Genomic DNA, 27,991 nt, shown 5'->3' with positions numbered 1-27,991 from the left:
GTGTATATATAAAAACATATATTTATTGTTCTGTTACGGTTAACTTGATTAACAATAAATGGCGGCAGGCCAGGAGACATACTGTACACATATCAATAGAAAGCCTTACAGAGATTCTGTTTTTCTGTTCAGTGGCAATTAACAATGCAAAGAGAAAACCAGAGCAAACAGAGAGAGGAAGAAAATGATACTTGCTGTAGGCTGTACAGTTACTGTTAATGAATGTTGGTTTTCAATGTGGTGTTCAAAAGCTATTCTTCGGCCTATTTTCAAAGTGGTTTAACTCCTAAGCAGGTAAATTTACAAGAGGGGGGTAAAAATACTGTACATTGTTCTGTATATTAATGCTCCTTCCTCTGATCTCTTTTTCTTTATCCTTTGTTCAGGACAGTGATAACTTCTCATCTTTTTCTTCCCCCAAAACAAGCGAGGTTGAAGAAAGTCAAGTAAAGCTTTACAAATGAATAAATGATATTTAGAATCTCTAAAGACTGAAATAGAGGTGCTCCATACTCGACAAAATAGTGTGTGGATTAAAATAGATAAAGGTTATATTTATATATATATATTTATATACTATATAAAGGCTTAAATCTCTAGATACAAGGACAGCCACCAGTGCCGTCCACACACATTCCTTAGTACACAAACCCTTTAATGCAGCAACACACACACCTGCTTTGTCTCATTTACACTCCATGGACCATTAAGTCTTGTGCTGTCCATCTGCAGTAAAACTAACACAGGATCCTGATCCCAATAGTACATTTTCCCCAAGTGAAAAGCTGAACTGCTGAAGTTTTTTGAAGAAATCAAAAGAAAACCAGAGGTGGTGGCAATACCAGCGTAAACTTTTGGATGCAAAGCCTTTCAGCAGCATCGTTTTGAAAACATCATCCACCTGCGTGAATATCAAGGAAACGTTCTGCACACTGAGTTTGTTCATCATAACCATAAATAAACCTGTATGCATTTATGGGGAAGCTGAGGCTTGTGTACATTTGTTATTTGCACTGACTCCAAGCTGGAAGGTACTGATCAATAACAGACAGCTCATTTAATTAAAGCAGAATAAATCTGTAGAGTGACAGGCAGTGAGCATCGATGCAGGATCTGCCATCCTGTTAGCTGGATAACATGAGGACGGTAAACAAGGCAGGTGGAATGGAAGCAAGTCTCAGTGTTTGGGTCGTTTGTCTCGAGGCTGTGGTTGTTTCGTACGTATGAGAGTTTTTATGTGAAACAGAAGTGGTTCGGTCGGAAAATGTGTGTGTTCAGAAGCAGATGAGAACAGGTCCAAATGTCCCTTTCAGTCCAGGCAAACTTTTACATTCCACACGCTGCAGAAAAAAAAAAGATCATTTCCAGTTCCTCTAATTCACAGGAACTCTCCTCAGTTTCTCCTGCATCATCATGTCCTCCAGTCTCCATCGAGGAGCGCCGACGTTCAGACTGAATGTGCAAATGTCATCCGTAACGCAGAACCGTTCGAAAACAACTTGACAAAAACAACACAATTTAGACAAAGAATAACTACCTTTTGGCAGTCCCTGAAACGTCCCTGTCTCCCATCCACTGTGAGAAAGTCTTTACGCTGAACTTAACTTTGTTTCTAAAGTTGCAGAATTTAACTGACATCAATCAGTTTATGTGCCACAAAACAAAAAAAGGAAGAAAGAATTAGTAAAAGGCTGCATAACATGTTAAAAATGTTACTTTTACCTCCAAAGACAATAACAAAACAAATCTATTCATTGCACATACTCCGACAAGAAACAAAACAACAGCCGGGGAGAGTTGTGTCCCATTTTAACTTCAAAGCCTGAATATGAGTGAGAGAGAGAGAAAGAGAATACGTCTAAAACTTGTTTACTGACAAAAAAGCCAAATTTAGCTCAGCATTCATCACCTACCTCGCTCAAAGCCCTGTGCACAAGTGTTAAAGTAAGGTGTGATTCAAGAATTCAAGGTGTTTTTTTGTTTTGTTAAATCAACTCCAGACTGGCTTTAACCTTATTAAAAATGATTTTAAAAAGATGACATTTCATTAATCTGTGCAAACTTTGGGATTAGCCAATATTACTTACTGTTACTGTAATCGTATCTGAATGTATTTTATAATAAACATCTCTGGTAAAATCTTGTAAAAACATCTTTAGTGAAAATGGCAGTTCTTTGGCTTCACTGGTGAAACATGTTTCACTTTTCCATCACTTTTAATTAAAATAAATCTGGCTAGACCTAATCAACTTGATTAGATTAGATTTTGAAGATGACTAATCCATCATGTTCAGCCACAGCTTTTTTTCTGCATTCCCTTAACTTCAAATGGTCTCCCTTCATTTCTCTTTTTTAGTTTTTCCATCATTTGAATCAGTGTCTTTTGAGGAGTTAATCGTTTACTAAAATACAACACTATGTAATAATGAGTTAAATATTTGGGATAAAAGTCTCTATTCCTGATGCTATATCAAGTTCCCTATCCAGACACAAAGACAAAGTGAGAAAATCTAAATGTGAATCTGCTGAAACTTCTCTATAAAATATTAATGTGTAACACTAATGTGTAACTATAAAATCTCAGATTTATTCCATTTAAATCTGCCTCAATCCACCCTGCAAACTGTATCTAACATACTGTACAGCTCTCACAACTCCATAGTTTTGCAGAACTTTGCTGAAAAAACACATACACATCTAAAAAAAATCCCTCAAACATTTGGTGAATGTCTTTGACCAAGTACTGGTGGAGTGTTATAACATGCAGGATGAGCTGCTAATGTCTGCCAATTCACTGTCAAGAGCCAGAATTACTTTCATTTGCAACCATATATCATATTGCCTTCGCCAATGTTAGAGAGCCACTTCATTTGCTGCACTTCCTGCTGTTGGTAATGTGAGTGCTATGAAAACCCTCGACCATGAAGCTGTTGGATGGGAGCGCGGCCTCTCACTCTGTGGATTGATTTGAAAACACACACACACACACACACACACACACACACGCACACGCACACACACACACACACACACATTGCACATCCAGCTATTAGTGTTAGGTGAGCACTGTGGCTGCTGCTACAAAGCTGACTATTAGCTTGCATCACACATTAGCGTCAGCAGAGGGACCACACAGGGGAAGTTGGATCTGTTGCCATAGTAACAGCTAGCAGAGGAACTCAGAGTGGCTGTGACTGTGTCAGGTGGAAGGTGTGTGCATGATGTGTTTGGGTTTGGTTCTGTGCTGCGTGCATTGGCTGTGTCTGGTTCTGGGACGGAGGATGTGACTGCGGTTGCTGCAGGATGTGCACCACTCGGCTCAGGGTGTCTGTGGTGGCAAACGCCAGATACTGGCAGCACAGCCAGTCCTCCAGGCTCACACCGCATGCCGTGTCCATTGAGCGCTCTGCAAACTTGATCATCATCAGTGTCCGCTTCAGGTCCAGCCAGTTCTGGAGCGTTGCCTCTCGCTGGCTGGAGGTGGCTCCTGACATGGGGCCTGTGCTGCTGCAGCCGAGCGCCTGGAACAAGTCCTCCCGAGGGCCCCACAGCAGGCACTGCAGGCAGGCCCGGGCCTCAGACATCCGGATCCTTTCAGAGGGGTTGACGGTGAGCAGTAACCTGGCCAGCTGCTGCAGGCCCTGTGAATAGAGCGATCGAACAGGCAGCGGCGGCAGGTCAGCCCACGTGTACTCCCGCTCCTTCAGCTCTGGCGTCTCCTCGAAGGGGTTTGGCCGGTGCAGCATCTCATAGATGAGGATCCCGGTCTGGAACTCGTCGCATTTGCGGTACTGAGTTGCTGTGACGATTTCGGGTGCCAGCCGTGATTGGTCGCGCAGCGTACCAGGATCGGCGGTCATGAGAGTGCTCTTTTGTTTGGCTTGGGAGAAGTTACTGATGATGAGGCGGGCGGGGCAGGTTGCGTTGGCGGCTGCAGCAGCAGCACTGGCAGCGGTCGCACCGGCGCTGCCGCTGCTGCTGTTGCTGTTGTTGTTGGGCTCCAGGATGTCCAGATTCCAGGGGTTGCCAGGTTGGCAGTGGACCAGCAGCAGGTTCTCCAGTCGCAGGTCGCAGTGGGTCACATGATAAGGTTTCATGTGCTCCAGGCCAGAGCAAAGCTGGAGCAGCAGCAGACAGACCTGGCGCTCATACAGCTCCGGGTTATGGGCATGTCGGGACACCCCTTCCCGAACAAAGTCAGACACCGTCTGGAAGGGGACCTCACGTGTGATAACGACTACTCGGCTCCTTAAGCGGCCGGCGGTGGTCATGTGACTTGCTGCTGAGGTTTCATCTAATTTACCATTTGGAGCTTTGGTGTCTGTTGTCTTGATTTCTGTCTTAATCGCTTTCTCCTTCAGCCCATTTACATCTTCCTTCTCGTCCTCTTCTTCCTCCTCATTTTCTTCTTCCTCCTCTTCCCAGGGTAGCAGGCGGGTGGGGACATCAGCCAGGAAGTGTCCACAGTCCTGCTGGATGTTGAAGTGCACGGCCAGGCTCTGCCTCACTGCCAGGCTGTGGAAAAACTGCTGCTGGGTCTCCTTCACTTTGCTCCGACAGATCTACATAAACACATTTAGAAAAGAGAAGGTTAAGGTTTGCTTTTGAACTGAGAAACCAATTGTGATGAAGCTATATGCTAAATTGACAATATTGCTATCAATGCTTATTACCCTGAGCCAAAGAGCTCCAACTGTTAAAAAGAAATCAATGAGACACACTGCTGCATTGACTGCAATAACCCTCCATTACCGTGAACACACACGCTAGTTAATTCTGAGTTAACCTCATACACTCTCTTAATTCTCACAAGAGCTTCAAATGTATATTAATCCACAGCTGATGTTCCTGACAAATGGACCATTAACTCCTTTTTGATTAACATTTTCTAAAAACTACAAGGCCAAGCTGTTTAAGGAAATATCAGAGACTTAACAAAATAAATCAGTATATATATATATATATATATATATAAAGTGACCAGTTTTAAAGATTTATGTTTTCATTAAGGACCAATGGGCATGGGGACTGGAAAGTACCGAGTGATGTACTAACATGAGGATTTTTGTCTTTTTGATATTTGTTGATGAAAAGAAACATACAGATCAGCCTGCCTTCTCTTTTAATATGATTGAAATGTCAATAACCTTTAAATTATGATGATGATAGAGTTTTTTTAAATCTCTGCAAAGCACTTGTAAAAACTGTAATTGCGATAAACCTGCCGTTGTGTGATAATAAGAGACTGCTATTAATCAATGACATTAACAAATAAGAAAAAAAGAAAATTAATTGGAGTGTGAGAGAACTCGAAGATCAAAGAGGTTTTTTCTGTTTCCAAACGAGACCTCCATCCCGCTCGGTTTCTCCAGAACATTGCAGCTCACGCCGTTAATGATACACAGAGCTGAGAGGAGCCGAAAGCGGACTGGAGGCTGTCACAGGCAGCAGTGAGAGCGTGCCTCTGCCTCCTAAACCACAGTGACAGCCTCTGCAGCTCTCTTGTCTTTCTTCACTTTGATTACAATGGAGAGCGGAGAAGCTGAGTCAAGGATGGGATCAGTCTGCAGACGTCACAACATGCAATAAAGTACCAGTAAAGAGAGTGAAGTCATAACATATTTAACTGACATATTTTTGGCTGAAGGATGGTTTTAATTCAATCTGTGATACATGTGAATATTATCTTACAGAGATCAACCTGCACATAAATGAGGGTAATTTATGTGCAGGTTGATCTCTGTAAGTTTTAATATTTGCAGACGTTACCTTAATTTGCAAACATTTCACTAAGAAGAAACATGCTTGAAAATGATGTTAAACTGTCAAAGATTTGAGAAATTTACCAGAACAAACTAAACTACTGATGATGCCAGTATAACATTATGGAAGTAAATCTTGTGATGATTTCTGATGCCATGTATTGTAAAGGATTGCATCATGTGTTCTTTTGAAAGGGGTAATGCATTTTTATTTGTTTGAAGTGTCAAATTGAGTGTTTTTAGTGGAACAAACAGCAGGTATACAGCTACAGAGGAATAATGAGAACTTGCAAAAGAAAGTAATGAGTTCCTGTTGGCATAGAGTATGTTGATGAAAATGAAGCATTTAATATATAAACTTTCATAAGGGTGTTTGACATTCAGAATATCACTTATAATATATCACATCAAAAATATAAATTCAGAGGAAGATGTTTTTTCTCATATTAGCACAAAAGACTCACTTGGACATGAAAACTGAAAATGAAATCTACTCTGCAGCGCTGCATGTCTGTGATGAGACTTTCATATTGTCCATTTCTTAAAAATATCCAGCAACTTTGGATTAATACATTGAATAAGTAGCCAATCTAACCCTGGCTAATATAGCTGAAATAATTATCATAACATACATTTAAAAAAAAAAAAAATCTACATTTCAGTACTTTACAGTGGTTTGGCTGTCTTGCTCAACAAAACTACAACATGGAAACAGAAATGTGACCATTACTGGCTGACTCAGTAAATTATGATGAAATACTGATGTGTAATGCATGCAACTACAATCTACTTTTATTTGAAGAGAGCTGCTATGATTAGCTGATTAGCTGATTAACTGAAAAATAAATCAGCAACTATTTTGATAATTGCTTTATTAATTTAGTTATTTTTCAAGCAAAAATAACAAAAATAACATTCATTGAAGCTGATAGTATTTGTAGGTCTTCTGGGTTTTTTGGCTGTTGGGTTTCAGAAAACAGTAATGGGCAATTTTCTATATTTTTTATGACAATTTGACACCACAGAGTATATTGACTAATTGAGAAAATTTCAGATGAATCAGTAATGAATACACTTTGTTTAAGCTATTATAATTATGTCAGAGAAAACCCTTCACACATATAAAATAAAATCTTGTTAGTTTATAATAATACAATTTTCTTACGATCGTTAATTTGGACAGCTGTTTTTTTTTTTTTTTTTTTAAGATGACATTAACAGGGATCCAGTTAAAGTCAATTCTAAATTATAATCCAACATTTTATCAGCACCTTCAAAAACTTGTCTTTGACCTCTGTCTGCAAGTAACAGACATGGCAGCAACGAACTTTGTGTGTGAGTGTGTGTGTTCATGTTCTTTTATTACTGTTACAACCTCTGTCACTTCACTTAATGACTTCTATTAATGCAGACTTTAACCTTCGTGGTCTCATATAATTAATCATTTAATAATTTATGTACATCTATTAGACTGTGAAGTGAGATGAATAAGTGTGTTTCTTACGGCATTCCTTTCATAAACACTCTGTACAGTAACTCTTTAGGTATGTGCAGTGGATATTTGTTTAGACATGTTGGCTTTGAGGCTGCCTTCTATCCTTTTTCTAGCTAAACAACTTTGCTGCTTTTCACTACATATCTTAGAAACTGTATTTCAGATTTTAACACAGAGCTCCAGTTTCATTTTATTATTTCCCTCTTGATTCCTTAACGTTGACATTTCTGTAATAATTAAAAGCAAACAACCTCACTTACTGAATTCCTGGGTGAGTCGAGATTTCACACAAACACGCTAAAGGTGGGTTATGAATAATTAACACTGCATTAAAAATATCACAGCGAGTAAAATCTCATTTGCAGGAGGATCAACTACACTTGCGGGTTAAGGGAGGCAGGAGCACGACTCGGCTGCATTAAAATGAAAAGTTGGGGAAAGTTTAATTGGGAAGTTCTGCTCTGCTGCTTCTGCCTCTCCTGGTTGCCTTATTTATGGATGAGCATCATAAAAAAACAAGACTTTCTCTTGAGCCTGCTGCTAATATGAAGGCAAAGCTTTGAAGTGATGTGGAGCGCTGAGAGTTTCATATCCTGTGAATAATGCAACCTTCACCCATATCTGCTTTGTATTTAGCTTCAGAACTCTTCCGGCAAGTTCTACCCCCTCCCCTGTGTCTCTCTCTTTTTACACACACACACACACACACACACACACACACACACACACACACACACACACACACACACACACACACACACACACACACACACACACACACACACACACACACAGTAACATAAATAACTGCTACCTTCCCACAATAACACAGAAAAAGCACGAATGCATGCACACACAAGACTTATTGCACTAGGCCGTGCCCTAGTGCCAATATTTCAGCACAAACACCTTCCTCTGCTACAGCTAAGGTAGCGGGAGGTGATTCAACAAGCTGAAAACAATATACAAGGATTTCACTAATCTGCTCAAAGGACAGCAACCACCAGACTACAAATGTGTTTAAAAAGACCCTTACAATGCAATGAGAATGCAAAATCAGGCCTAAAAAGCAACCAAAAAAAACACCACACCAAATTTCAACCAATTTGTTGAAATACTTTGATTAGAGCGTACATACTGTTTTGTTTTTTTGGTTCAGGCCTAAAATTGGTAGCTGCATTATGGGGGGGAAACAACTTCAAATACTTCCACTGAAAAGTGGAACAAACTGGCCTCAGTTAGTGTCAGATTCATACAAAGTTTGAGGACAAATATTATATGTAATTAAATGCAATGTGTGGAATATAGTACTCTACTACATAAATGGCAGAGAATTAATACATTTTATAACCAAATTAACAGTCTTTGACTCTTTCACCATCATGGTTTAACATGGCACACCGCTAAATGTATTTTACCTTAATTGAAAGTGTCAAATAGCTTCTAAGCATTAACATTAATAACATTCATATTATAATCTCTCTTTCTGGCGGTAGAAAACTGAACGGGTCAATCTGATTGTTCTCATTGCATTCATGGGAAACATTTTTTTCATATCTATAAATTACTTAACAGAACCTGACATCTCACCTTGATGGCGTAGTTGACCAGTGGGTCCTTGGCGTAGGAAGCAGTGTAGTATACAGCATCTCCCGCCTCGCAGCAGGGTTTCCCAGTGGTCAGCCTGAAGTGGGACCAGCTGTCAGTGCCAAACCTCAGGTGATCCTTCTGACCAGCCATGAAACGGTCCTCGCATTTGGATGCCAGCTTCCGCAGCGTTTCAGTGTGAAGCCCTCTGATCCTCCCCACCACCTCATCCCAGCTGTCCAACCCCCTGTAAAGAGAAGGTCTGTGGGGCTTGGAGGCTCCTCCTCCAGCGGCAGAACCTCGACCGGGTGGCCGACCCCTCCCTCCAAGAGAATCCGTCCTCGGGTAGGCCTGCCTCTCTCTGGGGGCACCGGGTGCAGCAGTGGGTTGGTTCATAAGGGAGGACATACTGTTAGTCGGGCGGCCCTTGTTGGTGGCTGTGGCGGCTGATGGCCTCTCGAGGGAGTCACCGCTCTCATGGTCATGGACTCGGTGTGGCTCAGAGCTGAGAGAGGAGCTCTGACTGGCTGTCTCCCAGGTAGAGTCCAAGTCGTAGAGAGGGTTGGCCACACTCAGGTTGGTGCCCCCAGGTTTAGCTTCAGCCCGAGGTCTCAGGGCTCCCTGGGGTAGCTCTTTGCCTCCCAGGCTGGGCTCTGTGCTGGAGCGAGGAACGGACTTTTTAGGTAGCGGTGGTGGTGTGGCCTTCGGGGCAGGCTGGTCAGTAGGGCCATCAAGGTCGATGGAAGCCAGAGTGTCGTTTGATGCTTTGATATTCCGTGGCTGTTTCAGTGGGATCATGTTGGCTCTGGACTGACCTGGAGGGGAAGAAGGATCAAACTGTATTTATTGTATGAATAAATAAAATTAGACAGAGAGATTGCATTTTTTCATCGATTCCACTACTACGCTACTAGGCCAGTCAATACAAACTACCTCAAAACTAAATTTCATTGAACATTCTAGTGGGATTTCCAACGTTTCCAAAGATACCAAATATGTCAGTGTGAATTTTGGGGAAACGTATATAAGAAGGTTTTCAGTCATCTAGAATATTTCTATTTGATGGAATGGTGCTGCAATATAAAACAGTCTAAGATTTCAACTCAGTTAAAATATCATATAAGTTGAAGAGCTGGAACAAGTTCATAAAGAATATACTATGTGATACTGTCAGACAGTGTGTAATAAAATTATATTAACAACTTTAAAACAACTTAAATGGGAGAATGAAACATTCAACATTAAAGGAAACATGATGTTAAACCACTGCTGTATATAAAAAGCTAAATACATGACGGCAGAAGTAAAATCCAAAACCAAGAAGGCCAAATTATGTGATGAACATTTCTTCCTTGAATTGCACACAACTGTTAACACGTTTACCAGTATAAGTGGTCAGTGATCAGTTTATGCCAAATAAATGAGAGACGTAGAACATCTAGAGTTGGTGAGTCTATATTTCCCCGGCTCTATCACTTGTTGCTGTTGATAAGTTTGTGAGTTTGGTTGTCAAGAGAGATTTCAAGCATCTGTGACAGCCATAACTCCTTAAATTTGGTTCACAGATTCAGAATTCTGGCTGAAATAGATACAAAATGACACCTGAAACACAAATAATTCCTCCCTCTTGCACCCTTCGCTTGCTGCTTGTTTCTCCCACGTGGCGTTTCCAGCCGCCTACTGGCTTCCTGCCTCTCATGAAGAAGAGAGGCTGACACGAGGCTGTGCGCTGCTGCACGTGAGGGAACTGGTGGCCCTGAGGAGAACTGAAGCCAGAGAGCAGGACAGTTGGGCACAAGTCGTCCCTCCAACCATCCAGCTGCCCGACTCAATCTGCACTTGTGCTCTGCAGTGAGGCTTAAAGAGGCAGCATGGAGAGCAAATTTATCAGTGGTTTGAAGTGACCTTATTTTTCTGGGATGGTGGTGAGTGGGAATTGGAGGGCTGAGGGGTTGATTGCGTTCCCTCGGTATTCTCTGGAGTTGAGGAGCGCAGAGTCAGATGGGTCAGAGACAAGTGTGTGATAAGATGAAGAGAACAAAGGAGTCGTGCCATTTGCATGATGGGAATGAAACAGCCTGGTGGTTTTAACTGAGTGGGTGTACGAGGTCACAGACAACCCTACTGTGCGGCTTTTTACTCACCAGGGAACAGCATGATTTCAGAAAGATCACGATGAAAGGCTGCAAAGTATTATAAGATTCTGTCTTTCAAATTCACATCGTCTGCCAAATTACTTTTCCCGTCCCTTCAGTAGGAAGCTTTACTTTAACAAGTAATTTCTTTTTGCACAGCACAAACGCCACCGATCAAACCCTAATAACATTTCCTTGTTAAAACGGTATGAGTAACTCCTCACGTGTACGTCACTCTGCCATCGTCTTAGGAAAGCCTTAAGAAAGCGCAGTCAGGATGAAGTAAATGAGTCTTGTTAATCCTTCCTGGAACGAATATATTTAATGTGTTCTTCCACCAATCTGCAGTAATCCATCCAAGAAAACAACCGCTCGCTCCCCTCGTCCAGTCGCAGGGATCTTTCTACTGCAGCACTGTGGTTGTGATTTAACTTATTACGTAAGGCTTGCTCAGTTTGTGATTGTCATTTCAAAATAGAAAATAAATAAAAAATACATAAGTCCTCTGGGACAAAGTTTTGATTTGGGGCTATAGCTATATTTACTTACTGAAAATGTTGACATGGTTGGAACCCTTTTTAACTGAAACGAGTACAATTCAATGGCCTTTTCATATATCAATTCAAGGAGTATTTGTCAGTCTGGTTCCAGACCAGCACTGTAATTTAAAATGTAGCATAATACTGTATTTTCAAAAGGGATTTTTAAAGGCAGTCCATGAGTGTCTAATAAGCTATCTGAAAAAAAGAACAGAACAAAAATGCATGAATACCTTAATAAAAACAATAAAAGAAAAACTACAAAAAGATGGAAGTTTGGGGAAAAGTAATATACAGTGAGACTCTCACAGATGATTCTAACAACAAAGTTATTTTTGAATAATTTACAACACACTGCTGTTACATTTAACGTTATTATAACCAGTGTCTTTGTCCAGGGGATAAAGCAGCACAGAGTCCCAATCCTTTCAAAAATCTGCACAGGTTTTTTATAGCTAATTGCATTTTCTTCTCCTCCAGAGCACAGCATCTTGTGTGTCTGAAACACCTCTTTTGCTACTTCTTTCTATTTCAAATCAGTCCCAGTCTGGGTACCAATTCATGCAAATTCAGAGGCATCACATTCTCTCTGCTGCACATTATAATTATAGGAGGAAAAATAAACAAACAGATGCACACAAATGAAAGGTTATAGAGGGAGTTGCAGTAAACAGAACACATATTCTGCCGCAGGGCTGGGTTCATTTTACGTCTATTTAAATATATCCACAATATAAATTGAAACTAACAATCATAAAAGGTAGCAGATCTATTTACTTTACAGTCACCTCCTTAAAGATATGAATCTGCTAAAACACTTAACTTTCTATCCTGAGTGACATAAAACTGAATTGTTCTTAATCTTGATGCACTGTATATTATATAGGTAAAAAAATATTAAAAATCCATATTATGTAATTAGATAACAATTCCGGTAAACTGAGACTACTATTGTCTAACATTTATTTGAGATGAAGGAACTTGTTGCTGTAGCAGAGGGGTTATTGTTCAGCTATCAGGCTGCAATAAAACTAACTATGACACTGTAACAAGAGGAAGCGAGGCAGTAAAATAAAGAGGAGCAGAGGGGTGGAATGAAGCGAGAGCAGTGGAGTGGGTGGCAAGAGGTGGTAAAACTGACAAAGTGACAGAGAAGGAGAAAAAAAAGAAAAAAAAGGCGAGTCAGAGACATCTGATAACAGAAAGATAAACAACAGATAGGTGATGAAAGAGATGAACACGTCGAGATAAATAGCCAAACAAGCTAAGCAAGATTACCTCAATTCCACTAATGCCTTTTTAGGTAAATGCGGTAGAGCAGCTGAGAAGAGAGGCAGAGTGAACTGCTTTTCTGCGCTTCCATCTCTGAGAGTCTGTGTGTGGAGCCGCTGGTGCCAACAGGCAGGCTCAACGCTCCCACCAATACTGGAGATTTCTCACTGAGCGAGGCAGTGAGCGCTCTGCCTCCTACTGCCTGATGGTCTCATTTAAAAAAGAAGTGTGTGTAGACTGTATATATAGTGAGTGAGAGAGACACAGTTATACTCTCAAAGTGATTTTGTGTCTCTACTAAAATGTGCAAATATTACTGCAGCTAAAAGTGGACAGCGAAAGGAGAGAGAGGCAAATCAATTCTGTACAAAAGTACAAAAGACGAGATAGATGTGGAAACTTCACTGGGCATCAAATCCAGCTGCTGTCATATTAATCTTGAAGCCCACATACCCTCCCAAAAAAAAATTACTGTATGATGCATTAAGGTGGACAAACAAAAACACACACACTCCTGCCTTATTCCTCATTAGAGGAGAGAGTGAGGGGTGAAAATGGGCTGCTGGAGGCTCATCATGCGTCATCCAGGGAGCTTTTAGCACATTCACAATATATCCGTCTACATAGCCGGTGTGCATTGTGAGCCTCACAAACACAAACAGAGCATACCCAATTTGCATATGTCCTTGTAAAAAAAAAAAAGGAAAACTAATTAGTGCAACAACACAAACACAGAAGAGTCTCTGATGAATTACTTAACAAGAAACAAAGACCCACAAACCTTTAAAACCTCACAGTAAACACACAGTGAGGCAACTCAGTCGTGCATCTGTTCGGCGCTGTGCCGCCACTTGATCGCAGCGAAAAGCTTTCCCACACACAACTTCATGTTTTAAGTGCCCTGCTATGTATGTTTGACAGCTGTGCCTACCTTTCTTTTCCCCACGTTGCTTACAAGCTGTAAATGCCTCATCTTAATGTGCTCGTTGTCCCACCACAATCAACCCTGTAATGTAATGTACTCTACTGATAATATTTCCACTGACAGTCAACTAGTCACGAACTGGCTATAAATGGGAACTGTGTTAGAAATATTCCTTATGATGGCATAAGGATGTATTTATATTTTGAGCCACTCGCATTGATGATATTGAATAGATAGAAAATTGGAAACAAAACAGCAACATACAACATTTTTCTTGTTGTGTTTAAAGATATTACATTATTATTATGTAGTACCAGCAAAATATGTGTTGATATAGAGTATATGTTTTCTCCTGATAATTGTCTGATTTCTTGCTTCCATTCCTATAAGACCAAGGCATTTTTAAGCCACTCTTTGGCTTCAAATGATGTCATGGACATTAAGAATACAATAACAAACACTCCACTTTTAACTTGTATTTCTCCCCTGCTCCGACTCCATTTACACTAGAAAGATCAGCTTACACAATTTATCTGTCTGGAAGCTGTGTTTATTTGCTAGAAAAGATTAGATCTGTGTTCAACAAGCAGAGGAATCCTATGAAAATGAGCCAAACGCATCCAAGTGAACAGTTTGGGCTGTAGAGAGAGACTTGTATGCTTTGTTTTTACTGGATTTGAATGTTTAAGTGTTGGAGCACAGAAAACACAGAAATAATGATAATTATTCTAGGATATAATATGAGGATACAAGCTTTTTCCTTCCTAGACCCGTGGAGAAAGATGTTGAAGATATACTGCATACTAAACATGACTATCAAACATTAGACAATCTCAGCGGAGCAGAAAGACCAGCATTGTTTGACCTCCAGTCTAAAAAATGACTATGTAGCAGAATACTCCAGACAACCACAAGATACAATTTTATATATTCATATACTAGATGACCCGAACCCCAATTCAAAGTCATTATCTCGAGGGTACTAGAGGATCTTTTGAATTTGGAGGAAATTACTAAGAAATAGTACACTTTCCCAAAAGTTCATTAAGCCCCTCCCATCTTCTTTTATTAAAACACACCGGTCTGATTTCTATCCTGGAGTCACTAGATCTTCTCCCTGCAGACTGCATGTTGGTCATATTTGATGTTTGATTTTACATCAATGTTCTCCATTGAATATGTTTTACAGTTATTTTATATGTACTTGAGTCCTTCAAATCATTGTTGTGAGATTGTCCTTACTCATGTTTCAGATTTCTTCCTGCAATAAAAAATGAGCTCCAATATGTCTTGTAAGTTTGCTAACTTGTAAGTAGGATATCTTGGGAAAAAAACCTTAGTGCCATCAATCCTTTCTGTCTAACATTTTGGTTTACAAGAGTCAGTAGCCATAGCCAGCTACTATGTGGATGATGTATTTTGCCTCTTTAGGGGCAATAGAGACCAGCTATAGTCCTTTTGCAGCTTTTTGAATCCAATTTCTGATCACCTCAAGTTAACAATGAGTTGTTATTTGCAGAGAATCAGCTTTGTTAAGACCTCTTTCATTGTGGTCATCACCTTTCCTCCTCTCTCCCACCGAGATTAAAGGTCATGACATCAGTGGCAGTACATGTTATTGCACTGTGGTAAGGAGATAGGTATGCATTACACTGTATATCCAAAAAATGTGCTCTGATAAGATTTAATCCCAACCAAACAGGGACAGATGAGCAGAAGCCCAACTCTCAGAGACAAAGTCTGCCAGCTTCAGATTAACTTAAATGTCTTATTTCTAGATTCTAAATTGCAAGCTGTACAGTAAGTGATAAGATGTGTCGAGATGTGCTCCAGCTGGTTTAGCGAGGAATAAATTATGACCTGTCACATGTTGAGGTGTGCTGATGCCGGAGAAAAATTAAATCAGACATTCAGGAGTGAAGTGGACTGCACAAGCAGACAGAACCTGTCAGGATTCATCCACACAATGAGGTGAGAAACCCTGAAAACAACACTAAATAGAATCTGCATATAGAGGCATATAATAAAGTTTCTTTAGAAATAAATATTATTGTTGTTGTTCTTATATAATCTAGAAATTTGTAAAAATCTGATTAAAAACCAGATAACATTTGCAGTACAAACATTGGTGTTTAACCAAGTTAACTTTTTTTAATTGCTCTGAAGGATTTTGGTGCATAATCAGCAACTCCTTTGCATTTTCTCTCCATTTTTCTTTTTACCTCTTTTATGTGAAGCATATTCTGAGATGTATTGGCTACAAGGACTCTATTTACTGTAGAGTACAGTGTCTTTTGGCAGCAGATAAACAAGTTTTGAATGCGTTGTGATATAAATTAAAGATGAAAATCTTTTTATGTATACAAAAGTGATGCTTATTTTGTTTACTTTTGTTAGAAAACCAAAAATATCCTACTGTAACTTAACTTAACTTAAAGCTGGTGCTTCAAATGGTTTGTTACATAAAACCATCCGAGAAGTTGACTTTGGAAACAGTTTGAAAGACGGCAGGCACTTTAAAAAAATACTTGGCAGGTGATTGGATGAACCGTGTATCACCGTCTACCACCATCTATCATCGTCTATCATAATTTTTCCAACTTGTGATGTTGTGATCTCATGAATCCAGATGCCTGGCGAGGTATTGCCCCCACCTACAACACAGTAAATACTGTGTTTTGTTAGCCATCTAGAGCTCTACTACACACATATGCACAATTTTCATAAACCAACAAGTTCTTTTGTATGTGCCCTTCTTACCCAGGTTGCTGTAGGTGGCACTGCATTGGCTGGAGGCGGGAGAGTGGGAGTGATGGGAGTGATTCCCTTCCTCCTCTGGCTCTCCAAGGCTGGCGCTGCCCTCGCTGGCTGAGGCTGGTGTGGCAGCCTGGTTTGCACGGCCCTCCTCCCCATCCCCAAGCACCAGCCCCAGATTCACTCTGGCAGGCAGGGAGGCGGCACCGGGCAGCTCCCGATCCCTGGCATTGCTGGCACCGCCTGGTACCTGGCTGCAGATGACAGAGAAAGACATGGCTTAATTAGATATGAAAATGTGCAATACTCGCTCTATTTACTGTGCAATTAAATGATTTTGTTTACTTTCTCAATTTGTTTAAAATCTATGATATTTCCCACTGTATTGACTTTGTTCCATATTCTGCTGATGACAAGGTTTAATTCTACATGAAACTATCTGCAAAACAAGTTAAAAAGAAGCAGGGTGATAATAGTGAGCTTTGCTGCAGAGGCTAGTGTTTATAAATGATAAATCTGCTGCTTATGATAAGTGCTTCCATCTGTGATTTTTCATCTTGTCTAAGATAGTAAATGATATCTAACATCAAAAGATATGAACAAATTGCATAGAAGAAAAGATATGAACAAAATACAAAGAACAATGTTTTTTATCTGGGGCATGTTTTCAATATCTCAAAACACTGCTTGCTCACTTCATCAGCGCACTCACAGCCTTCTCAGCGAGTGATGAATTTGAGCCACTGCTGTAAGTGGGGGCTTTTGAAGTCTGATGCATTTCATATGCAACTACACATACGTTGCTTGAAGGAAGGTGGAAGAACAAGGCTGAGCAGCAGTTCACTGTGGAGTGTGTTAATATGCAAGATCCTTCTGTGACAGTGGGTGGTTGTGATTTGAGGTGCATAAAGAAGTACGAGAAATTTCATCGAAATCATCTGCCGCAACAGATTGATGAAAAGGTGTCACATTACGGTGACAGACTGGAATGTGATTATTAACCGTCTTCTTTTTAAAATTCTGACACTTAACAAAGCTCCAGGAGTGCATTAAAGAAATCTGGTTGTACTGAGGGGATAGGCTGACAAACCATGAAGCTTAACGAGAATGAAGAATTACACCCGGCTGCAACCAAATTTCTCCTGGTGAGATAATCAAGTTTGACTTCCTGACTTGACAAAACAAAATTGTGATTTCTGTATCTCCTGACTCACATATTTAAAATGCAGCAAACTGTCACCTCTGTTGACGTCTATGTGAGCATTATGGTTTGTGGCATTATAAAACACAGTGCATTTTCTGTCTCTTTTGTTATCAGTTTAATTTACAGCAGATGATTATATGATGTTGACATATCATCATAATGTACTGACAGTTGCCCAACAGAGTTGTTGAAACTAGAAATCTGGGTCATATCTTAGAGTTCGTTATCACCAAGAGTGAACGTGTACCTGGGGATGCTATGAAGAGACTTGCTGTCAGATATGTAAGTTAAACAGACGATCTGCCTGTATGACAATGTGTCTTCTTAAGGAAGTGACAGTGTGACAATTGGCCTGTGGGGCCTGTGTGCATCATTACTACACTATAAAAAAACTTTACAGACCTGCTACACATTGAGTCTTCTCTGTTAAATATGGACTAAAATATAGGCATTGTTGTAAATCTCCTAGTCAATTAAGAAGACCAGCTTTATAAAATTCACAATCAACAAGATGGATGATTAAAGTGATATACTCCTATAAATAACTTCCAAGAACAAATCCAAACATTGGCTCTAGTCAGGTATTTTCATACAGGAGTTCAGAGAACCAGACTAACAAGTTGAAACAACACTACAACCAATTATTAAGTTAGATGATGCAATAAAGTAATGAGAGCAAAACATTAGACATGCAATAAATTTGACAATGACGACCATGTGATAGTTAAAAAAAGAAAGAATTACGCCAGCTGGTTGTAGCGGGAAGTAAGAGCCAATGTGTGTAAGTTACCTAAAATATCTAAAAACATAGGCAGGTTTTTTTTTTTTACCGTCACCAGGGTAAATGTGTCTTGCTGTTTAATGCTGAATAAAGTTGAACAGCTGGAGTTTCATCGAGGACCATCTGGGATCAGTCTGCCCTTCTGATCACAGTAAAAGGATACTCAAAGCAACCTGGCTATTGACCCCTGATCTCTAAAAGTTCAGCCGCAGCCTTTCAATGTGACCTGTATGAGATATTAAAGGCTCAGACCACCTGGGTTGTGGCCACCCAGGTAGTGATACTCTAAACTACATTAGATTTTAACCCCTACTGTAATACATCAAATACCTGACGCTGCTCTTGCTACAGTGACTGCCATCTGTTCTTAATTACATTTCAAATGTTTGTGTGGTGAAATATTGTTGACTATCCTGACAGTTTGATTCTTCTACCTTATCTTTTTTGTCCTTATGGTGAATAATAAATAAAAAAAGTAATCCAAAAAAGGTTCAAAGTAAAACAGAAGGGAGGGAAAATAAGGCAAAAGGTCAAAAAAAGAAAAAGGAAAAAAAAGTCGGTTACATTGCCACAGGGTTGTCATGGGTGGGGAAGGTTGACAGTATGTATGTTTGTATTATCCTAAATCAGATGTGTCATTTCCTTTGACTACAATATTGTTTACTCGTGTTCTGAATATGACTAATGATTTATGCCACCACAGGCAAAAAGTCCCTGTCAAGAAAAAGTGCACCTCAAAGGACAAAGACACAGCTTATAGGGGGCACAACTAAAATAAACTGAAAGGTTGAAACTAAAATAATAAAACAGGGGGGGAAAATGGGGAGGGGGTAGTAAAACAAATCACAACAAAAAGAAGAATCACTAGAAAGAAAAACTTAAATAATATAAATATAATAGTAATACAAAACGTGGTCCAGTTTTCACTGATTATCAATATGGAAACATTTTTTAAGTACAAACAAATGACTACTACAACTAAGATGAATCAAGTTCACGTTTGTTCCATGTTTAAGCACACCCCAATGTAATAAAGTAATTTTTGGAGAATGACTATTTCTGAATTCCTTAAAGAGGCCCCCTAGGAATGTTTCTGCAGTAGAAACACCCTATACTATACCGGCATTTTTGAAGCAGTGATGTTCTTTAGGAGAACATAAATGTGGGATATTTTGACCATGACGCGATAGAAAAGTGAGCACTTGAAGAAAACATCCTGTTGCTCAAAGGTCTGTCTCTACCCTAGGGCCGTGTGTCTGAGGAAAGCATCAGATCTGACATGTTTATGATCTGTCTTTGTAGACTATGAGCCCTTTGTGTCTCTTTAAAAGACAGTCAATCAATAGCCAAGATGCCACAGTACGTTACTTTCGCACTAGCCAGCGGTAGACAATTTATATTAAAGGGCTATCACAGTTTGTGAGCCAACTAGAAAACAAGGATTAAATAAACTGTGAAAAGATGGAGGCATAAAAACTGCGTATACTGTAATTAGAAACAAAACAGCATAGAGTGTAATGTAGTGCAGTATGGATGGTTTAGCATAAGAAACTGCCCTACTTGTATATATTAACTCAGTTTCCTCTTCTGTTCTTCCCTGTTTGGTCTACATGAATAGATTAGTCTCAACTTGACTGCAATTATTGTTCTGTCCCTTACACAGAGATAAAACATGAACCCTACTGAAAACCTAAGATTTAATGTGTCACAATTAGCTATACAAAGCATTCCAAAATAGCACTAAAGACATTCCTCAGTGTATACTTCTGTATTAACAAAACATTCAGTGCAGATTAAACACCTCAAGAAGCCCTTGACACAATAAATACCTTTATGGCTGATACACGTTTCAATGTCAGGACCCGACTTGTTCAGACAGCATGAAGCTGCCACAGTACATTTCATTTTTTCTCAGACTTCTGCTGTGAGAAATGAACAATTGTTGGTCCAAAGCACAAATCACAAACCTCCACTCCCTACTAGGTCAACATGACTTCAACTGACCTGGGTGGTCACAGTTGTTTACAGAGGTGAATGAAAAAAAAGGGCTTCAATTCAAGCTTACCCACTGTACTGGCTTACACAGCTTCCCATCTGGAAACCTTGAACACAAGGCAGAGGTGAATTCACATTCTAGTGAAAGCAGTCACTGCAGGCTGGCCTGTTGTGAAGAGTCAACAAATATTTTCCTGCATGTGTCTTTTCCTTGTCTTCCTCTGTTTCTCCCTCTGTGAATGTTCTTACCTGTCTAAGGTGATGTGTGTTTGCCAGAGCTGAAGAACACGCCCACTGTTAGCCAATAAAACAGCTTCCAGTCGAAAGGCACAGCAGAGTTAACCCCTTATCTACCAATCAATACTAAAGGTTTGTAAAATGACCTGTGTGACTGGTTCATGACAAGTATCACCAACCTACTGGTCTGTTTACGAAGAGATAGTTCTGTTTTTTTTTTTTTTTGTTTTTTTTTTAACTATGTGACAAGTCCTTTCACTTCCTGCAAAGTACAACTCCATCAAATGTCCTTTTATGGAGACCTACAACATTACCATTTGCCAGCAATACTTGTTTGTGTAAGCAAATGTATGTGGAAACCAATTTAAACACCAAACATTATTAACTACTAAATTACAAACCTGGGAAACTGTCTTTGTTGCACAGACTCATTTTTCAGAAATATTTCATGTATGAATTTAGTATTTATTGTTTAAACTGTTTTGTCTACCTGGCCACTAAGAATAGAAATTACTGTAGCTAGTAGCTAAATCTGGTACGGCACATGTCATTTCCTTGTGTGAGATTAATGCTTTTTGTACCTTGTCCCTGACACATAAATGTAATAAACTAAAAAGAAACCTTCAACTTTAGAACTCCAGCACTTTGCAGAAGCACTGACTTGAGGGACATTGAGGTTTATAAAATCAGTCAACCTGTTTAAACACTCTACCTACCCCTTTGTCTGTAACTAAAGCACTGAGGAATTTATTCACATTCCACAAGCACATTCCTTCTGTAGACTTTGATATTGTCACATATTCCCCCACACACCACTAAAGGAAGCTTGCATGTAGATAGAAACATAAGAGAGACGTTCAGCTATTTTATGTTTTTTGGGTATAGTCAAAACCACGCGCCAATACGTGAGATAGACATAAAACACAGAGTGAAGAGGCACTGTAAAACCAATCTGCAAAGCAAGTGAATAAATAAGTTACTAATTGACCAGTTTACAGCTGTAAACAGCAGGGTCACAATATACTGTTCAAGTAAAAGATGGCAGGTGTAAGGAAAATGAGGCAAACTAGACCAAAGGTGAAATGCTTCAAAGAGTTTCATTCAACTGGTCTGCTTTGAAATACTTCCTCATTGGCTTGCATGGTTGTGGCTACAGTTTGTAAATGTATCTCATTTTGTGCATGCGTACACTAGTACTGCAAAAACAATAAAGTAAAAATACTGAATTATTTTGGGAATGTTTTTAAAGTAATAAAACTTTAAATATTGTTGCTGGTTTCATTACATTGTTAACAGCTGTTCAGTTTTTTTTTCATGTTGAAACAGCTGTTTCCTGATGTTGAATGCTCAATTTAACAGGAGAAACATTTGGTGTATGAGGGACACCTGGGGATACTGCAACAGCTCATCTTTGTTGCTGACATCAACTCTGAAGTTGGTATCAGTTATTTTACTCAACATTACAAATTAGTTTCAAGGACTCAGACTCATGACCGAAATTAAATACATTTTTCTTGATTTGAGTGATTCATTATCCTCTGTGTCAAGTGAGAGCAGCAAAAAACTTGCTATAACTAATGACTTGGATTTGGCATCAAACTTTTGGGTAACATACCGTATATTGGCTACCATCATCTATCAAATTATAGTTTGGTATGAGCTAGACATCACATTTTAATAGAAAAACTAGCGTGTATGTGTTATTTGTACCACTTGTTATAAAGTGTGAGAAGAGACAGGAACTTCTGGAAAGAAAGAAAAGAGTAAGACTCGAGCTGAAGCCTGAGGAAGAGAGAAAAGCAGGGATGCTAGAAAAGAGACAGAATGGGGGCGAGCTCTTGACAGGATGGAGGAGTGAAATATTTAAGAGTTCACAGAGCTCGGGGCTCAAAGGAGAAAAATTTGGAAGGAAGGCATCGAAGAGGATTGAAAATTACAGGAAACAGAGAAAATGACAGTGAAAATCTGAGCACCTTAAAACCAACCCACAAGATGTGGATAATATGAAAGTGTCTGGGACACAAAGAGAAGATAAGAAACAGATGAAGACAGTGTAAGGGAGGAAGGAGAATGTCTCAACGAGTACAGTGCAGGGGAGTTTTTCCAGCTAAACACGAGTGTCTGGACGATGCATTCTGGGTTTTTTTTCCAAGAGATGAACTTAAAGTTGGATTTTGGAAGATTTTTCAAAATTTGCAAGTACAAAGGCTGGATTTTTATACCAACTACACTTAAATAATTGTAGTTGGTGGACTTAAAGTTTAACTTGAAGTATTTTCCTGCTGTCAACAGACTAAATATTGTGTTAAAATGATGACTACACACAAGATAGATGGGAGTTTTCAATGTGCATTATCACACCTGCGGTCTAAGTGATTAATACTTCACATTATTAGCAGCACTTTCAGTATACAGCTTCCCTGATAAATGATGTTCTTGTTTTGCATCTGCAGAATCCATTTGACTTATTATCATTTTTGAGTGAAACGGAAAAAAAACTACTTTTAGCTTCATGTCTAAAACAAAAACAAGTCACATTAAGCCCAAACAACTTTATAATTTAAAACAAAATATATGACGCATTCAACACCATGTGGGTTATCTTTATGTGCCACCATTACCAACACTACAGGAAATATACTTCAAGAGACTAATCAAAAAGACAACAGCAGGTCAAAAATAAATAATTCACTTATTATGCAAGAACATGGTGACTAGACAGGAAAGTGGACGATGAGTAAGTGTTGAGTGGGAGAGTGAGAATTTGATGCAATTTGAGTAGCTAAAGCATTGATTAATAGACTAAAGTTCTATCCGACCGCTGTTGGATGTCTTGTAACAAACTGAGGGTCTCTCCTGGAGGGAAAACTGCTGAGCACAGAGCCTGCTGTTCAGGTAATAGATAACATTAGGGAAGAGACCACATACACTGCGCAGGCCATGCAGTTGACCGAGTAAGTGGGAGAGCAGAAACGTCACATTAAGATCAAACACCTCTAGAATCTGTGATGAGGGATCTGTATGATAGGGGGAGAAGCATCCCTGGCACTTTGGAGTAGCAGCTGGCAAAGGTTGAGCATCTTTATTTGTGCTTGGTCCCTTGAGTACACTGAAGGGAATGAATGTGGGTGACGGTAATACAGGCATCGTATGTGAGACGATTCATTTCTTCTGTAAAGGTTGATGTACTGAGCTGATTTGGGTGCGTGTGAACTGAGGGTCAAAATCCTACAGGTCTACAGATTTATTCCATGCACATCTGTGTACCTTGCAAATGGTGAGAACACATTTTTGATCTCCTTTCTAATTACATACAGACATATCCATGATAAACCTTTCACTTTTTTGGTTTAAGATTATTTGTGTATGCTCTGTAATAGGGATTTAGTTTAACAACTTTATATTTTTTCTCTCATATATTCTGATGTAAATCCACATTTATCTTTATCATATTACCAAACTTGTAATCAGACTCATTACTAAAAAGTACTACTACTACAGACTTGACGCTGGTCACTGAGGCATCTTTTAATATTGTGATGTCTGAAGAGTAAATAAAACCTAAGAGAATATTGGATAAATACCTCATGTCCTTGTTGTTGAGATCGCCTCCAGTGGTGTGTGCGGGTGGGGTCTGCCCCGGGCTCAAAGGTCTGGACTCTTTGCTCTCATCAGGTGTCAGTAGTGCAGTTTCTCTGCACTCCTCTACTCGTAATTCTCCTTCTCCATCACCAGGAGTGCTGCCACTCTCTGGTTTATAAGTGAATATGATGGTTGGTTTCTGAGTGGGATCCTCAGGTTTGGCCTCAGTGAACCAGTGATGATGTTGGATTGGTGGTGGTGGAAGCATGTGAATGACTGTTCCGTCAAGCCCAACCAGCTTCCCCTTTTCCTTCTCTCTCTCCACCTTCTCTCTCTGCTCGTCCTCCTCTTTCCGCCGACGAAAAAAGCTCTTGAAGGAGATCCAACGTTTGGGTTTGGAACTTTCTGAAATACGTCTCCCCTCTCCACCTGGACTTGCTTCACCTTCACTGGGTCTTACAGGGGAACTGGAAGCTGAGCTCTTGGTCCAGTTGCCAAAGTGTCTCTGGAGGATATTAGAAGCATGGTAAGGGGAAGATGTAGATCTTGGAGGGGGGAAGGGGGGACTGGGCTCTGACCGGGTGCTGGAGAGTGTGACAGCAGCAGAGGCACTCTGGGATTTAGACAAAACTTTTGAGGGTGTGTCCTTTTTGGGTTTGGAAAGACAGCCATCAGTCGCAGAGAAGATAGACTTGGGTCGTGTGAGGGTCTCCTTCATGGCATCAGGTGGTAGGGCGTACAGCTCCTCAGAACTGAAAGTTTGGTCATGTGCTGAAGGTGACTCTGGAGGAGACTGAGGAGGCTGGATGGAGGCCACAATCTGTGAAAGCACAGTGCTTGCCTCCTCCCTGTGGCTTACTGTCCCAGGAGACAAAGCTAAGTCTGTCTCATCATCATTACTGTAAGTAGTGTCTCCACTTGTCTTGAACATGCGTGTAACAGCAATGGCAGTGGGGCTGTTTTTAGGTAGGTTTGCAGTAATGGCAAGAATGGCAGGGGAATTTGTTGATGCATTGGGAGATAGGGCCCCAACGGTGGAGCTCACAGTGCTTGTCACAGTGCTAGAGTCTGTAGTGGTTTTAGGTTGTAAATTTGCTGCTTTTGACAATGCTTCAAGTGGAGATTTTGTCTCCTCAAAAGAGGCTCTCTCTGATGTCCATCTACCAGAGATGGTTTTCTCTGTTGAGGAGGACTGGACACTCTCAGAAGATCCAATCTCTTCATATGTATGGCTGGTGACCCTACTACCTACATCTTTTGGCTGGTGCAGTTCCCCACTGAGTCCCAAGAAGCTCTTGTACACAGCTAAATTGTCATAAGCGCTTGGATTGATAACTATAGGTACCTTCACAGCATTCTTGGAGCTGCTGGCATAGGCTGGCTCATCTCGAATAATGATTGGAAAAGGAGGCATGCCTGCATTATTGAAACTGTTAAACTTGATCTCTGATAAGTTGGGGGATTTTACCGGTACAGTGCGGGAGGAAGACAGCCCAGCAATTGGAGAAGTGGGAGCTGACTTGTGGCTGCAGTGTGGAAAAGAGATGGAAGGGCCAGGAGTACTCCCAACCCCGTGATCAACTTTAGGTATCTTTTGGCGAGGACTTGTCCACACTTCTTGGTAGCGTATGCTCCCTAATTTCTTTCGGGAGGTACTTGATGGGGCAACAGATGTGGTTGAAGTTGGCTTGACAGGTGTAGATGGAGAAATAGGGGAGGTTGGAGACAGGGGCTGACCTAAAGGAGTGCTACAGAATGATGTAGGGCTTGAAGGCATTGACAGGTTGTTGGGTTTTGGAGTAGAGTCTGGAATCTGTTCGTCTTTGTTGGCCATGGATGCTGACACATCCACTACAGTATAAGGCTTACAGATAAGCGATTTTTCCAGATTCACTACACGGTATGGTTTAGCTTGCTCCTCTGTGGGACTAAAACTTATAGTCACTGGTTGACCAGGAAGGGCCTGGGGCATTGATGCACCTTCACTGCCATCCTGTTCTTCTAATCTAATGGCCAAGACAGCCTTGTGTGTTTCAGTCACCTTGAGTGGACTCAGTGCTCTGTGGACGGGCTCCTTTTTTGGAGGAGAAGTGCAGGGAACAGGTGCTTTGGAAGATGTGGGAGAATGCAAGCCATTTCGAAGAGCACAGGATGCACTGCTCCCACTGCTGGAGGTTGTCCGAGAATCCTCTGGTAGTGATGACGATGATTCTGGAGAAGTTGTGGACTCTGAATTTGTGAGGAAACCACTGCCTTGCATGTCATGTGGCCCATAAGGAAGAAGAACTCCATTGGAGTCCATGGAGGGGTATCCATTCAATATCTCATCATAGCTATCATCATAATCCACTGCACAAATCCGCTGTAGTGAGCGGTTTCGAAGTGGAACAGTATTCCACTTTTTCCCTGCAGCAAAGGGCACTGGAGACAATGTGGCTGCTCGGAAATGTGCAAATCCTGGTTGGCCTCGCATTCGAATCTCCATGGCTAACAACTCTTCATCACTTTCATCCCAACTCTCATGTTCATCATCATCCCTTTCAGAGTCTTCCTCCTCATCCTCCTCATCATCCTCATCTTCGCCTTCACTAGAAAATTCTGGGTAGCAAAAGCGACCACCCTCTGTACTGATGATGTCTGTGCTATCACTAAGGGATACACGTTTTTGGGTAGTGCCACCACCACTACCGCTGCTTCCAATGGCCAGACAGCTTGAGGCTGGAAGGCCTCTTTCCAAGGACCGTTGGTATGAGCTACTGATTCGCCCCCAAAACAAGTCCTTAGGCACAGAAGGGTGCATGGGGCTTGGGCCAGGGCATAACCCAGCAATCTCCTTTAGGACATCTGTCAGTCCACTGTTGTTGTTATTTCCACTAGGGCTCAGTGGGCTAAGTGGTCCATAACCCTCAATCTCCTCACTGCCATCCTCTCCTACGTTGTTGTTGCTAGGACCACCTGGCCTCTTACAATTCAGTCCATTGCGATTCCAGACCGTGAAGGCTGATGTTTTGCCCTGTTCTATTAAATTTGGTGGGCGTTGCATGTTGCCATCTGGATCCAGTCCAGCAGAAGAGCAGGGCAGCATCATAGTCGGCTTAACAGCAATGGTTGGTTTCTTAGCCACTGGTGGACGGAAGTGTCCTGAGCGGGCAGACCCACTGCCAGCCCTCTGGGAGTTGCTGGCAAGGTTAGGATTGGCTCTGAGCCCAGCAGGGGGTGGAATCAGATGCTGAGATGCTGAAGGCCTCTGTTCAGAGGGAGGCTTCCCTCCACCACTCTGAGCCAGACAGTGCAGACTCTTAGGTTTGAAGCAGTTCTTACACTCTCCTGGTTTCCACACGTGCTCGGTAAATGTGCTGCAGGCGGACATGGCTGCTGGTCCCGTGAGGCAGCCTGCTGGGTCAGTGGACAGGAAACCCCTCCATGAAGCTACTGGCTACAGGAACTAACTGTAGTACAAAAATGAGGAACTCTATTCAAGCCTCAAACATTAGGGAAACTGGACCTGAAAAAGAAAACAGAGGAGAAAGGCACAAATTAAATACATTTTAGAATAAATTAATTAGTATTCATTGTTAATTCAATTGAAAACATTCATTTGATTTAGTTGCAATTTAATGCATCACCTAACTGCACAGAGTAGTTATTAATGTAGTTAATTAAGAAGGTATACCCATGCAGGAACAAACTACTGAACCAGACAATGAAAAATCAGATCCCACT

At 40.7% G+C, this 27,991-nt stretch overlaps 1 protein-coding gene and 1 long non-coding RNA gene across 2 annotated transcripts in view; both read right to left on the bottom strand.

The window, feature by feature from the left end:
- Position 1: 1 nt before the first annotated feature.
- peak1 (pseudopodium-enriched atypical kinase 1) lies at positions 2-27,767 on the bottom strand. Its single transcript, XM_062421268.1, has 4 exons — positions 24,271-27,767; positions 16,476-16,723; positions 8,848-9,659; positions 2-4,562 (listed from the first exon to the last, which is right to left on the bottom strand). Exons 1-4 carry the CDS (start codon positions 27,636-27,638, stop codon positions 3,180-3,182), a joined length of 5,811 nt encoding a protein of 1,936 aa, XP_062277252.1. The 5' UTR covers positions 27,639-27,767; the 3' UTR covers positions 2-3,179.
- LOC133982291 (uncharacterized) overlaps positions 27,763-27,991 on the bottom strand; it is a 73,543-nt gene continuing 73,314 nt past the window's right edge. Inside the window, exon 3 of the long non-coding RNA XR_009925319.1 lies at positions 27,763-27,773. This is a non-coding gene — a long non-coding RNA (uncharacterized LOC133982291). The remainder of the gene's footprint in view (positions 27,774-27,991) is intronic.

This window comes from Scomber scombrus, chromosome 6, assembly GCF_963691925.1.
Source record: "Scomber scombrus chromosome 6, fScoSco1.1, whole genome shotgun sequence".
Classification (NCBI taxonomy): domain Eukaryota; kingdom Metazoa; phylum Chordata; class Actinopteri; order Scombriformes; family Scombridae; genus Scomber; species Scomber scombrus.
Note: the sequence above shows the minus strand (reverse complement) of the source record. Positions and strands in the feature narration are given on the sequence as shown.